General features: G+C 36.9%; 1 protein-coding gene across 9 annotated transcripts in view; it reads left to right on the top strand.

Moving 5' to 3' along the window:
• The window catches only part of NRG1 (neuregulin 1), a 212519-nt gene that overhangs the window by 156370 nt on the left and 36972 nt on the right, over positions 1-19177 (top strand). For all 9 annotated transcript variants that reach the window (XM_031942688.1, XM_031942694.1, XM_023505640.2 and 6 more), the window contains one exon: positions 10406-10535. In XM_031942688.1, the coding sequence (XP_031798548.1) occupies positions 10406-10535 (130 nt within the window). The remainder of the gene's footprint in view (positions 1-10405; positions 10536-19177) is intronic.

Below are 19177 nucleotides of genomic sequence, written 5' to 3'. Positions count from 1 at the left end.
CAATTGGAAAATGGAGTCAATGATGGCTATTATATCCTAGGATTATTCTGATGATTATATAATATTTGTAAAGTGCATTGTGAACTTGACAGCTGTTTCAAGATTTAATTTGATTCCCTCGGGATCTTCTTAGTTTTCTTTCTTTCTTTCTTTCTCTAAGGTACTTTATTCATTGTTCATTTATTTATTTAATTTTTGCTGGGGCAGTTGGGGTTAAGTGACTTGCCCAGCATCACACAGCTAGGAACTATTAAGTGTCTGAGGCCAGATTTGAACTCAGGTCTTCCTGACTTCAGGGTTGGTACTCTATCTACTATGCTACCTAGCTGCCCCTCTCCTTGGTTTTCAAGGGGAAAAAATGATCAGATTAATTTAATCAGATATCTCTAATTTCCCAAAAGGAAAATGTTATTAGTGATGGCTGTTCTGTAAATGAAGTCAAGTATCTCCCTTCTTCACGACCGTTTGGCAATTTTGTGACTGATTAGTGGTATTCTCTCATGGTACATTGATGTTTTCTGCTCTGTACATTGCCTGAACCTATTTATCCATTCCACTCTAGTGAGATTTATACTTTATAAAAGCATGTACTTTATAAAGTCCTCCCATGGAACAGTCGGGGGCTTCTTGAAAAAGACAGCTATTGAATATGAAGTTACAACAGTCTTTAAGTACTTAAAAGGCTAAAATGGGGAAGAGGATCCTAGAGGAAAGACCTAGGAGCTTTGGGTGGAAATATAATGAAATCAATTCAGTCTTGTCAATAAAAATTTCCTAAAAGTTAGAGCTATCCTGGAGTGTAGTGGGCTACTTTGGGAAGCAGTGGCTTCCTTCTCTTTAAAAGGATGTAATGCAGCCTGGGGAGTTGCAGGAGGAGGGAAATGTGTTCCCTTGGTTTAGTATCAATGTATAGTTCCATACTATTGCTAGTAAGGGTATTCCCTTCCCATGGTTTTGGTTTGTGTAAAAAAAAACAAACAAAACAAAACAAACAAACAAAAAAACTTGGTCCAAAGTCACAATTACAAGACTACTAAGATATGTAAGGTAGTAGGTCATGTCTATGTCTGGATGTCTCCATTTTGTTGTAGGCATATCCAGAATGGTGGCATGGGGACTTCAATGAGAGAATATGGCCTAAAAATTGAGTTTCTCCTTTATTCTTTAGTTACAAGAATCTTGTATTTGTAGTCCTTAAAGTTCTAGTGATTAGAGCCTTTTCTGGTTTTAGAATGGAGAATCAGAAACTTAGGAGCAAGGAGCTCCTGGAACTGAGGGAAAATAGGAGCCTCGAACAAAATAAAATATTAGACAGACCAGTTTTTGTCACCATTTAAGGGCCTTTCCCTATCCCTTCCCTCAGGATTTTGTCCCAATTTGATTTGTAGGCTGGGTTACCTTGGGGCTGCCCTAAGTTGGCCATTCTATGAAATGACCAGGAGAGTGGGCCAATGGCATTTTAGAGGATTGATGCAGGAGACAGAAAGGCAGCAGAAAGACATGGCTGACATTAATTTGGTACAATATGAAAGAATTTCTGCAGTTTGGAAAGGCCAGAGCCCATGTCTAATCATATAGGAACAATTTCCTCTATGTAGGTTCACATCCAGTTTTGTATATTACGGTTTCCCTGAACAAGGCACCAAAAGGATTTTTATCTAGAAACCACACATCACAACTCATTTCCTCCTGAGTAAGAGCATTTCCCCCTTGTGATGATCCTCTGTGAGGTTACACAGGCTTGGCAGAAAAGAACTGTTGGAGCAGGGAGAGGGGAAAAGAAAGAGAAAGAGTGGGAGAGGGACAGGAAGAATTTTGAATTCAATTTTTAAAAAAAATGTTTAAAATAAATAATAAATTAGAAAAAAATTAAATCAAATAATCGCTCTTTCACAAACAATCCCTCAAATGCTATGGGTCCTAAGATTTAATGTCAGACTCTCAGTGAACCCCTTTGCAACCCAATTCAATTGATTTTAATTCAGCAAGTATTTTTCAGGTGCCTATTATATGTCATACATGGTATTAGGCTAGGATACAAAGTCAATTTTGTCATTTAATTTCCCAACTAGAGAGTAAATAGTTTAAGAAAAGGGTCCACCCACTTCTTATCTCACATTGTGCCTAATACAAGGCCTTAGCACAGATATTCTCTAATGATTGGTTCCCTTAACTTTTTTTCTCATACTTCTTTGGTCTTTTGAAAATATGGTCATTTGTAAATCAAAGCATCACTTTAATAAAACAGAGATGCCTTTGTTTGGGGATACAATGGGGAATCTTGGTGATCCATGAGACAGAATATTAAAAACAAAATATGAACCAGGGATCCCCAATGTGATGCAAGTCAAAGGAGCCATTGTCTCCAATCCCTTTATTTCATAGAGGAGAAAACAGAGCCTGAAGAAATGAATTGATTTGAACTCATAGAACAAGAACTTTTTTATCTGAAAAGGACATTAGAGGAAACCTAAGCCTTCATAGGAAATGAAGATCAATTGTAGAAGTGGATTTGTAAGAAGCTCTAGGGATCATCTCTTCTAATTCCTTCACTATTGTTCAGTCATTTCAGTCATGTTTAACCCTTGGTGGTGCTATTTGGGCTTTTCTTGGCAAAGATAGTGGAATGGTTTGCCATTTCCTTCTCCAGCTCATTTTTCAAATGAGGAAACTGAGTCAAACAGCATTAAGTGACTTGCCTGAGATCACACACTAAGAAGTTTTTGAAGCTGGATTTGAATGCAGAAAGATGAGTTTTCTTAATTCCAAGCCCAATCTGTCCATTGTGCCATCTAGTTGCTCATATGGTTAAATGCCAACCTCTAACATGGTGATTCTTAAATTTCTGCATGTCATGGACCCCTTGGGGTGGCTTAGTAGGGTCTATGAACTCCTTCTAAGAATCATAAGGTTAAATGCATAAAATAAAATACATAGGAACACAAAGGAAAACGATTATATTGAAATACAATTGTATTTTAAAAATAGTTTAAGAATTCCTGACTACAGTTTACATTGTCAATTTGTAGAGGGCTTTCAATATATTGATCTCCTTTAATCCTTCTCTTTCTATGACTTGAATGGTGTATAGACTGGGTCTTAATATTCCCATTCTATTGATATAGGAAACAAGGCACAGAGAGTGATCTGTCTCCAGTAAATCAGCTGGTCAAGTCAAGAGGAGTTGGGATTGTGCAGAGAGTGGGCATGTTTGGTGGCTTAGTGCGTCTTCCAGAGCATTTTCATTTATGGAGAGAAGCATTCTGCCTAGAGAATATCTTTACTTCATGCTCCATTTGGAGAAGGCTCTTAGTTGGGATGATGAATTGGAAGTGTCCCTTCTGTCCTTTCCTCCATAGAGATTAGTGATGTTAAGGTCTGGTGACCAGGTCTGATTCTTTAAATAGCAGTGTTGACTCAGGGAGCCCACAATCTACTAGAGCTGCCTTTTCTCTTCCCGTCAGCTCTTCCTTTTGGGAAGAAATCAAGGATTCTTTTTTGTGATTCAGCAAGGCAAGGAGTCTTCCTCCTGCCTGACAGGCCACGTGCCAGCAGATAGAATATTCTTTCTTCTGTGGCTTTGAGCCTGGCACTCTACTTCCTATTCCCAGGAGCCCTGATCATTCTTCTGTCATTCTGGGCAACCAAGTCCTGCTGGCATCTGCAGAAACCAGGCAATAGACAGAGTTGAGACTTCTCTTTTGGGTTTGAAGTTTCCTGCTGCAGAGCCACATGAGAAGGGAGCTCACCGTGTGGTTCTCTCCAGCAAACTTGGTGGCCAATCCTAGAAGCTTTGTAACCGAAGGAAGCAGACCACTTGGGTTATAGTCTATTAAGAGAAACCAGAGAACATGCATTCCCCTGTGATGGAGTGCATAACTACTAGTGATTTTGAAGGTAAGCTACCAAGAAACTTTATGACAATTGTGTAGGGACAGTGCCCAGTTTGTGCATAAAAACATAGGACTATTCAATTTAGACTAAAGGGCCATAGATTACTGTTTGATTAACTTTTTCTTACATCTATTCAGTTGTATTCTATAAATGATCATGAGCCATGTAAGTGAGAATCCATCCTATTCAGGATGACAGGGTCCAACATCTTGGACCCAGGGATCCAGTTACACTGCAGGTCTGGCCACTGCTCGTTGTCACAGAATTCCATTGCCTGATTTCCAGGGGCTGGTGCTGGGGGAATGGTTGTGATCCACCACGGCTGTCTGCCATACCGATAAGGAAAGGGGCCTTGAAAACAAACACACCAAAAGCAAAGAAAGCCAGAGCTTTGGCAGGCATTGTTTTTGTGATCTGTGCTGGTAGAAATGACCAGAAATCTGGAGTAACTTTGGAGGTCCTCAGTCACTGTGGGAGAAAGATTTTGGCTGTGAAAGAAGGAAGCGTAATATCTCTAATCTACAAATTTTGCAGGTCTGGGATGTTTAAAATGGTGAATTTGCTCTCATAGACAAGTGCAAACTTATTACACATGTAAGCGCCTTGATTTTCTCAACTCTTCTCTTTCTAAGTACAATCTAACTCAAATCAGAACATTTCTTTTCTTTTAAGTGTACTTTCTCTTGAGCAACCTGGAGGAATCAGAATCAGTCATTGCATACTTCAGATTTTCTTAATGATTCCAATATGTTTAAGGTCTTCTACTTTAACCTCTAAGCAGAGCAAAGAGTTGAAAATGTTAACCCTACTATAGCTGATGCAATCAGACTCATGCCTTACATTTATGATACTCTTTAGAATTAACATGTTGGGGTCCTTTAGCAGGAGGTTAAAAACATTCATGAGCATCAGAATCATAACTGATATTTAAGGGTTACTCATAGGTTCCCAAGTACATTAAGTTCATTGTCTTATTTGACCCTTACAGAGACCCTGTGAGGTGTCTATTCAGGATACCATTCTCCTCATTGTCCAGTCGAGAAAACTCTCCAGAGGTGAAATGACTTGTCCAGAGTCACAGAGCTTTAAATGTCAGGGATGAGATTTAAAATCATGGTTGGCTCAATCCAGTAGTCTATCCATTGTAACATTTTATTGTTGTTCATTCATTTTTTAGTATTTCTGACTCTTTATGACCCTATTGGGCTTTTCTTGACAGAGATACTAGAGTAATTTGTCATTCCCTTCTCCATCTAGTTTTATAGATGAAGTGAGGTAAACAGGATTAAATGACTTGTACAAGGTCACACAGTAAGTTAATATCTGAGGCTAGATTTGAACTCAGAGGAATTTTCCTGACTGCAGGCCTCAGTACTCTAAGCCATTGTGTCACCTTTCTGCCCCTCATTATGCCACATTTCCTTTCAAATGGGCAGTGGATTCCCTTCCAAAAAGCAGAGAAAGATAAAGAATTACTCTCGTTACTGAAAAGCAAAAGAGAATAAGACATTTAGGTATATTCATATGTCCTGACAACATCAGGTTTGGTAGCTCACAGTCCAGCATTGAAGTTCAAGATCTGAGAATGGTAACAGGCACATAGAATGGATAGTACCCTGAGCACAGAGTAGTTTAATGTCTAGCCAAGATTTTTATCAATTCTCAGTCAACCTGGTTGAATGAGTGAGTGAACGAATAAATGTTGATTGAATGAAAGTCCTACAATGGAGTGAATGTCACCTGATTGTGTTTATATTTGCTTATTTTAGCCATAGTACACAGTCCAGCCTCTTAAACTGTGGTTCAAAATTCCACATGGAATCTCATAACTGAGTGTCAAAGTTGCAAAAATTATGATTTATTATCAGTAAATGTTTGATTTTTATATCTGTTTTATATAGCTGCATACCTGTGGTCATGTAAAAATTTCTCAGGCAAAAAGGAATCAAATGGGAAAAGTTTAAGAATCCCTGGTATAGAAAGATCCAAGAAAATTGTTATGAATATTTAGACTATTTAGATATGACATAGCGTGAGCTTCTTCATTCATTTCTCATCCCAAGTCATTGCAATGGCATCCCACTGTCAAATGGGGCCAAATTCTGGGACAAAACTTAAAATCTGGGAGTTCTCACCCAACTCTGATAATAATGGCTTCTGGGGGAAATGAAGTTTCTTTGTGATACAGGTTTTTTTCCATAGTTGTATTTGATTTTTGGCAATGTGGCCCACTGTGTACTCCAAGACTAGCACAATTTTGTTGATCCTTATAGATACTTAAAATATTCAGCAGCACCCCCATGTCCTCAAGAGTGGTGGAAATCTGAAATGCACATATGTCACCATCCACAGCCAGGAGTAATCAACAGTGACAGCTTATTCCTGACCTTAGCAACTAGTTCTGAGTTCTTGGAATCATTTAGTGCATCCCTGAATTCAGTTGGAGGTTGATGCTGCTTTCTCATTCTATGATCAGCCTTGATAGGCCTGTAGCACAAGAAAACATGCTGTTAAAGAAAGCTCCGGCTTTGTGTTCACCATCTTCTTCAATTCATTGTCAAAGATTTTACAAACTCAGGCAGTAAGTAGTCTGAGCTCTCTCTGAAAGAAGAAAGGGAATTACACATATCTGTGCTTCATAACAAACTGTTTTCCAGTAGAAATCATGATAAAAATAGTCTGATTTCAAAGGATTAGATAAAGAATCCTTCATAGTCTTCCCATTTAAAAAAAAAAATCTCTTTCTTGGCCAATATGATGCTATTCTTAAAATAGTTGGAAAGAACATGAAAAATAGGCCCAATGTGTCTCTTTCCTGCACACAGCTGGTCTGTATGATTTATATGGAGAATTTATTTTTGTACTCTGCTAAAACAAAGTTTGTTCTAAAAGAGACATATAGCACTTACTACTGAGCCATTAAAAAAATAGTTAAGCAACCTGACATGTATGATAAACCATGTGGTTACTGGGCATTTAAATGTCTTTTTCTGGACCAAGAATGGATCACAAGGATTCATTCTATATCTTTGGTTCCTTCCAGCTCTCCTATGATCTTATGACCTGTTTACCCTTCATCAAAGGGAGCAAGTGCTAATGTAATGCAAACTACATGGAGAGATTTTTGTTTATTTGTTTGTTTTTTAATCCCATGGAAGATTGTCTGTGTCAAATAGATGATTGATCCTGAAATTTACCCTTTCTAATATTTGGTAAGAATGAATAAAGATGCAATTTGCAGCACTCACAGAGATGAATTTTTAAACTGGGAGGTTATAATTGTATGCATTATGAGGTAAAGAAATATTTTCTACCTCAGAAGTTTGCAAATCAAGCTACACAAATCCCATCCCCATTTCCACCCCCATTTCTGATTTAGACATTTAAGATATTTAAAAAAGCAAGAGGATTACCTCTTTCTTCCATGGCCTTTGCCCTTTTATTTCATGTTTTTGAGTCTGAATTACTTTTGTGAAAACATGCTATAAGACACAAAAATAGCCCATAAAACTATTCTCTAATGAATGTTGTAATGGGAATATCATACTGCTTTGAAAAAAAATAATCCCACACATACTCCTCAGCCTTCACCAGCACCATTTCCACATTTCAACCTTTGGTTTAATTTTTTCCTTTTCCATCAAAATCTTTATCCTATTTAACCAATAGCAAAGTCTGTTTTTCCTCCTTTCCTCCACAGTTTCAATGAAAATGGGAAGAGCAGTAAAAATGAACTCAAAATGATATAAAAAAAGAAAATTCAACTTTTAGGTTATCTCAGAGATTACTATTCAGCTTGTGAATCAATGCATCCTGAGCAGACAGGAGCATTAGAAGGCATATTCAAGTGCAGTTAGCACTTTGAGAGAAGGAAGCCAGATTCTAAGTCACACCCATAATAAGTAATTCTTACATGGAGTAAGAATTAAAGAAAAAGGGAACAGGGAAAGAGATTGCAGACCAATGAAGAGACCAGAAGTTCTGGGAACTCAGAACAAGAGGAACATCTCATTTTCTAAACACTCTAAAGCTTACAATGTGGTAGATGGGACATCCCTTTTACCAGTTGAGGAGAAAAATTTAGAGAAGTGAAATTGATCCACCCTGATTATGTACGTTACAAATAATTAAATTAAGCTTTGATTTGAGGTTTTATCTTCCTTGGCCAACTGTCTTTCTGTGATCTCCTTAGAACTAATATGGGAGGCAGGAAAGTATTTAGAAAGATAACAAGTACAATATTGGGCACACAATGGACAATTAGGCATATTTTCTTTTGATTTTAGGGTGATATTTCTCACATTAGTAAATAAGACCCTCAGTCGGTGATATCAAGGTAGAGTGGCTCAAGGGCTAGGTTTTGAGGTGCATTCTTTCACTTGTGTCCAACTCTTCATAATTCCTTTTGACATTTGTATGGCAAAGATAATGGAATGATTTGCCATTTCCTTCTCCAGTTGATTTTTTGGATGAAGAAACTGAGGCAAACATGATTAAATGACTTACTCTGGTTACACAACTAGTAAGTATATGAGACTAGGTTTGAACTCGGGTCTTCCTGTCTGTAGGCCTGGCATTCTATCCAGCTGCATGTTGTAGTTGTGTTTGAGTTAGGAAGACCTGGATTGAAATTTCTCCTGATACTTGCTAGTTGTATAATCATGGACCATTCTTTTAAGCTTTCTTAGCCTGATATTCCTTAGCTGGAATGGAGATCATGATAAGACTTATAACTACCAGCCTCATGGGGTTTTTGGGAGAGATAAATTAAATAATGTCTGTAGAGCATTTTACAAATGTCATCTTGTAAATGCATAATGTAAATGTCAGGTTTTACACTCCAGTGTAAATAGTACTATTGTTTTTGCTCTTAACTTCATGGTCACTATTGGTTCTCTGTGCTGATGGTCACACTGGGAATGGAATGGACTCCATATGCCAGCTGCTGCCATTCCATTGAAGGGTCCAGTATATTACTGAAATAGCTGCTCTTTAATCTGCCACTCAGGACAAGTCTATATATGTCCATACACTTCACTTCTGCTGCATTTTGAAGTTGGTCCACTGAAAGCCATTAATCAATCAATTAAGCTAAAATGAATTAAATAAAACAAAATAATTAATTATTTGGAGCTTAGTGCATAGACTAAGGGAATCACAGAACTGGAAGGGACTATTGTATACATCCAGTCCAACCCCCTACATTGGATGTGGATGCCCTCTCTAAAGTTCCTGAAAAAAGAGCCTTTGTGTGTATGACTCCAGTGATAATTTATCGTTTCACAAGACAGCGTATTGTTTTTCCACTTGAGGAAAGGCTTTTTGTTTGACAAAACTTTTTACTGATTCTTCAAGTTTTAATTTGATCCTAATTGTAAATCAGACACTGTTCATTCAACTTAAGAAACAAATCCTTAAAAAAAAAGAAACAGATCTTTTCTCTTCTGCTCTGATGTTAGCAACTCCTCGGCTCAAGTACTGCTTCTAACACAAGCTTCCAATATGACCATGGACAAGTCATCAAATAATAATAACCAATAATCAATAAATCAATAAATATTCATTAAATACTTGCCACAATGCCAGGCACTGTGCTAAGTGCTAGGGATACAAAAAAGAAGCAAAAACCAGACCCTGCCCTCAAGGAGCTTACAGTATAATGGGGGAGATAGCATGTAAGCAAATGTGTACAAAGCAAACTATACATAGAATAAATAGGAAGTACTTAAGAGAGGGAAGGCCCTGGAATTAAAAAGGGTTGGAGAAGGCTTCCTTCAGAAGATGAGTTTTAGTGGGGATTTAAAGGAATCCAAGGAGGTTATTAGTCAAAGCAAAAAAAAAAAAAAAAAAAAAAAAAAAAAAAAAAAAAAAAAAAAAAAAAAGGAGAGCATTCCAGGCATGGGGAAGAGTCCAAGAAAGTGTCTGAAACCAAGTTATCAAGTATCTTGGAACACCAAGGAGGCCAATGTCATAGATATATGATGGGGAATAAAATGTAAAGATTGGGTTATGAAGAGATTGAATGTCAAATAGGACATTTTGCATTTGATCCTGGAGACAATAGAGCCACTAGAATTTATTGAGTAATTGGTAACATATTTGGACCTGTGCTTTAGGAAAATCACTTGTGTGTCTAGATAATGGTTAGATTGAAGTGGAGAAAGACTTCAGGCAAACAGACTCCCTAGCAAATATTACAGTAATGTGAGGGGATGCAGATCTGCACCAGAGTAGGAGCAATGTCAGAGGAGAAAGGGGAATATGTTTGAGAGATGTTGCTAGTCATTAAGTTGAGTATGACAATATTTCATTCTTTTATTCTCTTTAACTGTATAAAGAAAATTTTCACTCCCTTTTCTCATTATCTGAAGAAGTTCAGGAAGGCTCCAGATTTTTTGTTTGTTTGTTTTGCTTTATTTTAACTACAACTTCCATTCCATAAAATTGAAACAAGAAGAAGGATTGTAGTGAGGAAAGTGAATTTTTCTTCCCTCTTTTGTCTCCCATATAGCCACCTCAACGTCCACAGCTGGAACAAGCCATCTCGTCAAATGTGCTGAAAAGGATAAGACTTTCTGTGTGAATGGAGGAGAGTGCTTCATAGTCAAGGACCCATCAAACCCCTCCAGATACTCGTGCAAGTAAGATCCTGCATCCCTTTTTTCAAGTCTTCCTTCACAGCCCCTGAAGTTGGAGAAACCACCTTCTTTCCAATGAGTATTGTGTCTTGCAGTTGCTTGGTACCAGTTTGGTCATATCATTGAGGGACAGGCTTTGGGCAAACATTCCTTCTTCTGATGGTCGTTTCCCTAGTCCTTCTAGCCACACTGTTAGTACTTCTTCCCTTCTGGTTGGCACTTTGTGTTACATGAGAATAAATAGTTCCCATAGGACCAAACCAAGGGACTGATAATGTCTTGTTTTCTGTTCAATATGGGAAATATTGAACACTGAATATTGAATATTGGCCATGCTTCATCTCAGGTGACATTTGTGATATGGAGACAATACTACACTCCTGCCCAGGCATATGTCACTAAAGCAATATGATCATTATTCTTGGAATTTCTAAATTGGGTAAAAACTATTTTGTAGGGAATTCAAATGAATGAATCAATTTAAAAGGTTGGTCATGCTGAGAGGCTACCTTTCTGAAATCCATTATCACCCATCTTTTGCACTGTCAAAAGTTATTTACCAACCTCTTTTTATTTACACACCAATTATTTAGGAAGGTTAATGAATGCCACCTTGTAAAAGCATTCTTTCGAAGGGGAAGGATGTGCATCATTTGTTCTCAATACTTCACCTATGAAAATGCAGAACAAGAGATTTCAGAGCTTTCATTGGGCCATGCACTTTTTAATTAAATGCTTTATTAGAAACATGAGACATCAGTATAGACAATTAAGCTCACTTAGCTATTGTTTACATTTAATTTAATTTAATTCAGTGCATATAGTATAATATGTTTTCAAGTAGAATCACAAACTTGTAAACTCACTTTAGAAATAATTCTGGGCTATGTTTGGAATCTTTAAGTTCTCTTTGGAATGCAGGATGATATAGTCTATCCATATTTTCTCAGTAAACATTAGCTAATTAGAAGGATGTGGTTCAAGACAGGCAGTGCCTCAGGAAAGCAAAAGAAATATGTAGATATTTCAATGGTGTCACTTGAAGGGCAATCATTTGTTAAATCATAGGAAGAGTATTGATCTAAATGGCTCAAAGCATCAGATGTGAGATGGGTATTGTTCCATGTAGAAATGCCTATCTTGGGTCATAAACAAACAAATAAATAAAAGGAGGAAAATAAAGAAATCCTGGGTCTTCCAAGTAATCATCCAGTGCTCTAAAAATTTATGCGCTCTAATGCACATAAATTAATCACTGGAAATCTTTATATCACAATGACAAGATGGTCTTGGGGCCTCAGTTTCCTTATCTGCAAAATGAGGGGCTAGGGATTTCATAATCTCCTAGGTCTCTTTCATCTCAACATGGTGTAATGCTCTGTTAGCACCATTAATCATTTCAGATGAAGAAAACAAAACATGTCAACAAACTCATTTTTCCATCACTCAATATTAGCATATAGACTATAAGAGCATTCTATTTTAGCACCTTTTAAAAAGAAGGAAACTTATTTTGTTTGATGGAGCTGGAATAACCAAGTGAAGGAAAGAAAAACAGAGACAGATTATTTACATAAGAGCATCAAATGTCAGTATCTGTAAAGTGCTTTGTAATCTTTAAAACATCATATGAAACACAAAGTTAGAAGTAAATATTGATATTGAGAAATTTTAAATACATGGATAGTAGGGAAAGCATAGGGTTAATAGTCAAGAGGATCAGATTTTGTTTCAGTCACTAATTAGATGTGATCTATAAAAAATCTGTGCTAGCTTTCTTCTTGCAGTAGAATACCATACTGAGAAGGAGTTCAAAATTCTGGGGTTCTGTGGTTCTTCCAGACTATATGACTTTGACTAGCTCCTTCCTGCCTTTGAGCTTTAGCTTCCTCAGTCATAAAATAAGGGAATCAGATAAGGTTATCTAATCTTAGAAAATGTGATTCTCATATCCACAGGTTTACTGGGTTTCTAGGTTGCATAGAAGGTAAAAGTGCAGAGGATGGAGTCAGGAAAACCTGAATTCTAGTCCAGGTTCAGATCCTTCTCTTCTTCCCCTTCTCTTCTTCCTCTTCCTTTTTCTGTTTCTGCTCTTCCTCCTCCTCTTTCTTTTCCCCATTTCTCCTCCTCTCAAATAAAAGAAGAACTGAGAAAGGTCTTTATAAACTTAAATGCATTCTGAAGCAATTGAATGGTAGCTTAGAAGACAAATATACTCAATTCTTCTTATAGCATCCCACTATCAAGGTAGATCTGGTGGAAGAAGAAACAGTCCAAGTGATTTGCCCTATATCAAGAAATGACTTAAAAACAGATTCTGAGGCAGTCTCTAAGTCTATGACAGTTAGGCATCTCCTATGTGTATCTCCTATGGGCCATCTTTAGTTCAAGGTCAGAAGCCTTGCCTTGTGATGATGTCCCAGAATTCTGTGCTCCCAAATCCGACCTTGATATACCCTCCCAGGATTTTTACCTTTACATAAATCCTTGGAAGGAGCAGCTTTGAAGTCAGGTGTACCTGAATTCAAATTTAGCCTCAGACACTTATTGGCTATGTCACCCTGGCCAAGTCATTTACCCTGTTTGCCTCAGTTTCCTCATCTGCACAATGAGCTGCAGAAGAAAATGGCAAACTTCTTCAGTATTTTTGCCAAGAAGACCCCAAATAGGGTCACAAAGAGTTCAGGAATGACTGGACAACAACAAAAACTCTTGGATAAATATCTAGGTCAATTCCTGTCCCTTTAAAAAAAAAAAAACACAGAAGCTATGAGAGTCCCAGGGACCTGTTCAAGGTTGCACAGCCTGCATGCCTTTTTCCATATGTTTGCCTAAAATGAAAAACAAATGCCTCCTCAATAGCTCAGCTAAGTGCATAGTACTGTGTATGTTTTCTTTCCTAACAGCAGAAGCTGTCTTTGAAGACAACAGGCTCTTGGGGGAAACAGTGGCCTTATATTTAGGAAATGCCTTAGTTCCATTGCCAACTCTGCCACTTGATGGCTCTGGGAAAGCCAGAGCTTTTGCCTCTCCATATTCTTAGTTTCTTCATTTATAAATGTGGTTAATCGTAATTGCACTCTCTCTTTCCCAAGAATGTCATAAGGGGAGGCACTTTGTGAACTTAGAATGACTATAGAAACACAACCTCTCATTTCTATTTTAACTTTGGTGCTAATTATGTACTTTTAAATATGTGATCTTAATACCCTGATTTCTGTGTCATGAAAACAAGAGGCAATATTTTACAATGGTAAATTTTTCACCAGACCATTTAGAAGGAAAAAAAAAGATAAACTTCAGCACTTTCTGAACATATTTCTGTTTTTTTTAGTAAATTCATCTTTTCCATATGGTCCATTTGTCCAAGATATTGACCACAGTAGATCAGTAGAAATCAGCTTCACTCCTAAATGATAGTGAGCCACTGAAACATCAAGGTGGGTCACTTTTCAAGACTTCTCTCTGGTTCCCTTCAACCTCAGATATCTTTCAGGGAGTTGGAGTCATCAGCACTGGGGCAGATTGCCCAAAGGTTGCATGGGGATTCACCAGGTTAAAAACAAACAAAAAGACTACAACAATCGAAAATGACTCTGGAAAGAGATTTCTGAATGAACCTGACTTTCTTTTGCATATGAGTTGAGTAAGAATTCTGACAATGCTCTTACTTTGGTGAAACTTTTTCTCAGTATTGAGTCAGTTTTCCAGATCATCTAAAGACATGAGCTTTCATGAGTCAGTATCTCTATCTATTATTATCAATGAATCTTAGTCCATTGGGTGCTCTAGTTACAGCCAATTTTTTAGGGAGCTCAAAAACCCTTAGCAGATTGATAACTAGGATTTTTTTGTGCCTAAGGAAAAAAGCATTAAATTGTGTCTGAAACATCATAGTCCAGTAACTGGTAACTTTCTATTTAAAATAATTATTCTAGTTACCTAGGTGTTCCTTACTTATTGTTTCAATGCTACTTACTTATTGCAAGTGTACTTAACATCACTGAAATTCAGTGTCCTCTAAATAGAGCATCTCTAAAGTTCAGTGCCTGGTTGAAGCCCTGATGAACCAGCCCTTGATATAGCTATTATCAAAGAAAACTGAAGCTTAGAAAAGTAAAATATCAAAGGTCTGGATGTTAAGTGGTTGAGCCAACACTTGAGCCCAAGCAAAGTGAATTACCTAATATCTCATAGGTAACAAGCAATGAAGCCATTAACAGCAGAAGAGATTGATTCAGAGGATGGATTTCACTGGTTCTGGAGTCAAGAAGAGCTAAGTTCAAATTCAACTTCAGACCCTTTCCATCTTATTACAAAGCTTAAGAGATGGAAGACATTAATCAATTCTTAATTGACTCATTTTAGTGAAACAGGAAGAATTGTATGAACTAATGCAGGCTACAAGGAATTATTGATAATAGCAACATTGTGAAAACCAACAACTTGATGTGATGTATCTCTTATTACTCACCAAGGATGGATATAAGATGTAAAATAAAAAGAACATTTGAGGAATTTTAAAAAAATTCATAAATAATAATTGACTCTTTACCAGACTGATAGACTGAATAATAATGAAAGCCCATTCCATGCTGAGCGTTAGAAGGAAAAAGAAATAATAAAACAAAGGCAAACTACTTAACCTTCATTTCCCTATAATGAACCTTATAATGGACCCCAGCAAAATGGGGGTAATAGTAGTACCAAACTCTCAGGATTGTTGTGAGGATCAAATGAAATAATATCTGTAAAGCACTCAACACAGTGTCTAATCCATAGAAAATATTTAATGGATGAATCCTTCATAACATGATCATTTTACAGAGAAGGGATTAGAGGCATATAGAGACTAATTCAATCAGTCAACCTAATTAAGCTCTTCCTATGTACAGGGCACTATGCTAAGCATTGAAAACACAAAAAACAACCAAAAAGTCAGTCTGTGCCCTCAAGAAGTGTACAGTCCACTGGGGAGAAAACATTCAAACAAAAATATACAAAGCAATTTATGTATAGAATAAATAAGAATTAGTAGAAAAGGTATTGGAATTAATATTTGGGGAAGGCCTCTTTTAAAAAGTTTTTAGCTGAGACTTGAAGAAAGCAAAAGAAGAGCATTCCAGGTATGGGATGCTAGAAGAGGATAGATGTAGTGTGGAAAAGAACAATGAGGTTGGGTTATAAAAGCCTTTGGTTCGTTTGCCATTGGTCAATAGATGTTAATAGAAGCTTGTTAATAGAAGATCCAGAATTAAATGACCAAACTCCTGATTACCACTCATATCTGTTGTTTTCCCTTTTAAAATTATTATCATCTCAAGCTACTTGCAACAAAAAGCTTACAAAGTAAAGAGACTTGTAGAGGAGATCAAAAGCAGTATGGGAATAAGACAAGATTATTCTTTTTATCCTGTCTACTAGTGAAGTTGAACTGAAGATGCTTTCAGTGATATAGCAAAATAAGGGTTTACATTCCAATACACCCCCCCCCCAACTGCTAAAAACAGTTATTTACTTATGCAAGAGACATTAAATTCGAAAGAGAAGGACAGTGACTCCTTAGGATCATTTCTATCTGAATCCCATCAATCACTATGAGAAGATGACAACTAAGAGAGAGTTATTTTATTCATTTTTTATAATAGTCCATAGATCATTTAGTATAAAAAATAACAAGATATTGATTTAGGTTTATTTTTATCGAACTCTGTTGAGCAAGATGAGATATATGAGATAATAATTCTAATAGGAAGAAAAGGCATAAGGCAGGGAGCTATTGAAGTAACTAAGGTGGAATTGAACAAATATTGAAGAAATGAAGATTTTAGGCTGGGACAGTATTAGTGGGAAGTTAGAGATAAAAATCAATGGACAAAGCTATGGAGTATATATAGCAAGTGGATAATGTACCAATCCTCGAGTCAGGAAGACCTAAGTTCAAATCCAGCTTGAAACACTTGATACTTACTAGCTGTGTGATCCTGGGCAAGTCATTTAACCCCAATTGTCTCATCCCCCCCATATTTTTTAAAGCAATGAAATATTCTGAAGGACAAAATGACTTATATAGTGACAGGTTGATAGGTTACATATGAAGGACTTAGGAGAGAAACATCTCAAAGATGATTTCAAAATTCTTTACCTAGAAATTAGAATGAAAGTAGAAGTACGTACTCATAGGCAATAACTGGTAAGGAGAATTGAGAACATTCTCAGAGTTAATGTAACCAGAGACCATACAGAAAGCCACATAACAGAGACATATAACCAAAACTGCCCCAACATTTCAAGTCAAGAAATGCAACATTTATTAAGTGCCTACTGTATGTAAAGCTCCATCCTGAGCATACAGTAATAAAAACAAGTTCTTTCTTTTTTTTTTTTAACTAGAAAATAATAGATTTAATGATGGCAAGGATGTACATTTAGGAGAAATACCAATAAAAATCCATTAAAATGACTTAAGAACATCATAGTAACAGTGAAGTTAAAAATATAAGACACATTAAGTATTCCTAAAAAGAGGATAAGAAATGAGACCAGTTCTGGTAACAGTGGGACTTTCCATGCAACCAACCAGAAAAAAGTAGAAGCCTGTTCGTACTTTTAGGAAAGGGTTCAAGAGAAAAGAACCATATGGTTCACTGCTAATGTTCCCTTTATCATGATGGTCCTGGCTGTGAGCAAGTCTTTATACACATGAACAGGCTTAAAGATTCCTCTCTATCTCCAGTAATCTTTTGGTATCAATAGGTACACTGACTCTCCGTCCCCGTATATCACTTCCATAATTAAGTGCCTTCTTTCAAGGAGACTTGAGGTGCACATATAGTTTGTGTGGGAGAACATCACATGTACATAGCTAAATAAATGCCAGATAGTTTGAAAAAGAATGGATAGTGGAGATCAGGGGAGATCTCCTGGAATCTTGAAGGAAGCTAAGTATTCTGAGGAGACTGAGTATAATAGGAATGATATCATTAGAGTGAGTATACTGAAGTCATATGAAGTTTAAATGGACACATAAGTGAGAATTTCCCTGTATTCAGGGCCAGCCTCCCTGAATCATGGGACTGACAATTCCAGCCCACACTGACCCATCTCTTTTCCTTAGGGATTCATATAATTTGAATCTATTCAACACAATCTTTGAGTTATGATAACATTGTTCTCCAGTTGTTTTGTGTTTAGAGATGTTGTCATTCCCCCTACATTCAATGTGCATTCATTTTTAGGGGACAGATCAGTAAACATTTATTAAGCACTTGTATGTCAGGAACAAGGACTCTACCATTATTTCTCTCCTTCCCTCTCTCCCTACACTTTCTTTTCTTCCCTATCCATCTCAGTTTAGTATGGGGCTTTCATTAGAAGTATATTGTCTTTATCAGGCAGGAATCAGTAAGTATGAACTGAAAGTGAGAAATAATTAAATGCTAGGCTGAATACTAAGTGCAAAAAAGGCAAAAATTATGGTCCCTTCCCTCAGGAAACTTGCATGTGGATGGAAGAGACAATATAAAAGTTGAAGATCTATACAATGTAGCTGAAAGAAGGATGAAAGGGGAAAATGCTAGTGGTTGAAAGAGACAGGAAGAGCCTCTATAGAAGGTGAAATTTGAGCAAAGTCTCAAAAGAACCCATGAAAGCTAAGATGTGGATAGAAGAAGGGCTATGTTCTGTATATAAGGGACTTCCCAGAGATGAGAAGAACAGATCAAATGGGAAAGAGAAAATCAGATTTGTAGAGAATCTGCAAATACATTCATGATGCTATATTGTAGAGGGGAAAATGGTGTACAAAGACTGAAAAGATAGAAAGGGCTCAGACTATGCAGATCTATAAATGGCAAATGGCAAATGGAGGACTTACAGGACTTATAATTTGTTATATAGGCAGTGGGGAACTCCTGAAGCTCCTGTGGGACAGACCTATGTGGTCACAGCTCTACATTAGGAAGAATACTTTAGTGTCTAGATTCAGCATAGATTGGAATGGAAAGGACTTTCAGGCAGGAAGATAACTTCCCAAATGGGCTTTTTTCAAAAGAAAAGACATTTAAGTATTGTTCTCTCCAAATTCAGAAAATCTCATGAGGTGACTTAGGGAATCCCCTCCTTCTTCTGTGTTTTTATTTTTCTGGCCTACTAACATAGCAAAAGGAATCTTCCTATGAATACCATTGTAGATTTGTATACAAGGCAATGACAGGGATAGAAAATGTGGATATATAATAAGGGAGGCTATGTGGAGTACACATTTGATTAAAAATGTAACCCCAGCCAAAGTACTCAACATCAAAAATAGAGGTAGAGAGATTTAGCTTTATACCCAGCATTTCAGAGTTGACTTTGTGAGTCAAAATGTAAATTAATTATATAGATATAGAAACTGAAGGTGCTGACTTGGAGGGATTCCTTTCCAAACTTTGGTTTCCTTACATAATGAATTAATATAATTTAAGCCTCAAAATGAGTATTAACATGTTGATAAAACTGAGATTTTTTTTCCTGGTTACTTAGGAGATCAGAATGACTTAGATATGGGCTGTAATCCCTGAGTGTAGCTCTGGCTAGCAAGAATTCTCAGTGGAAGCTATATAAAGAGAACTGTATGTTTCTCTGTGTCCATGTGTATGTAT

The sequence above is a fragment of the Sarcophilus harrisii genome, chromosome 6, assembly GCF_902635505.1.
Source record: "Sarcophilus harrisii chromosome 6, mSarHar1.11, whole genome shotgun sequence".
In the NCBI taxonomy this organism is placed as follows: domain Eukaryota; kingdom Metazoa; phylum Chordata; class Mammalia; order Dasyuromorphia; family Dasyuridae; genus Sarcophilus; species Sarcophilus harrisii.
The sequence above is the reverse complement of the archived record's forward strand: the minus strand, read 5'-3'. Positions and strand labels throughout refer to the sequence as shown.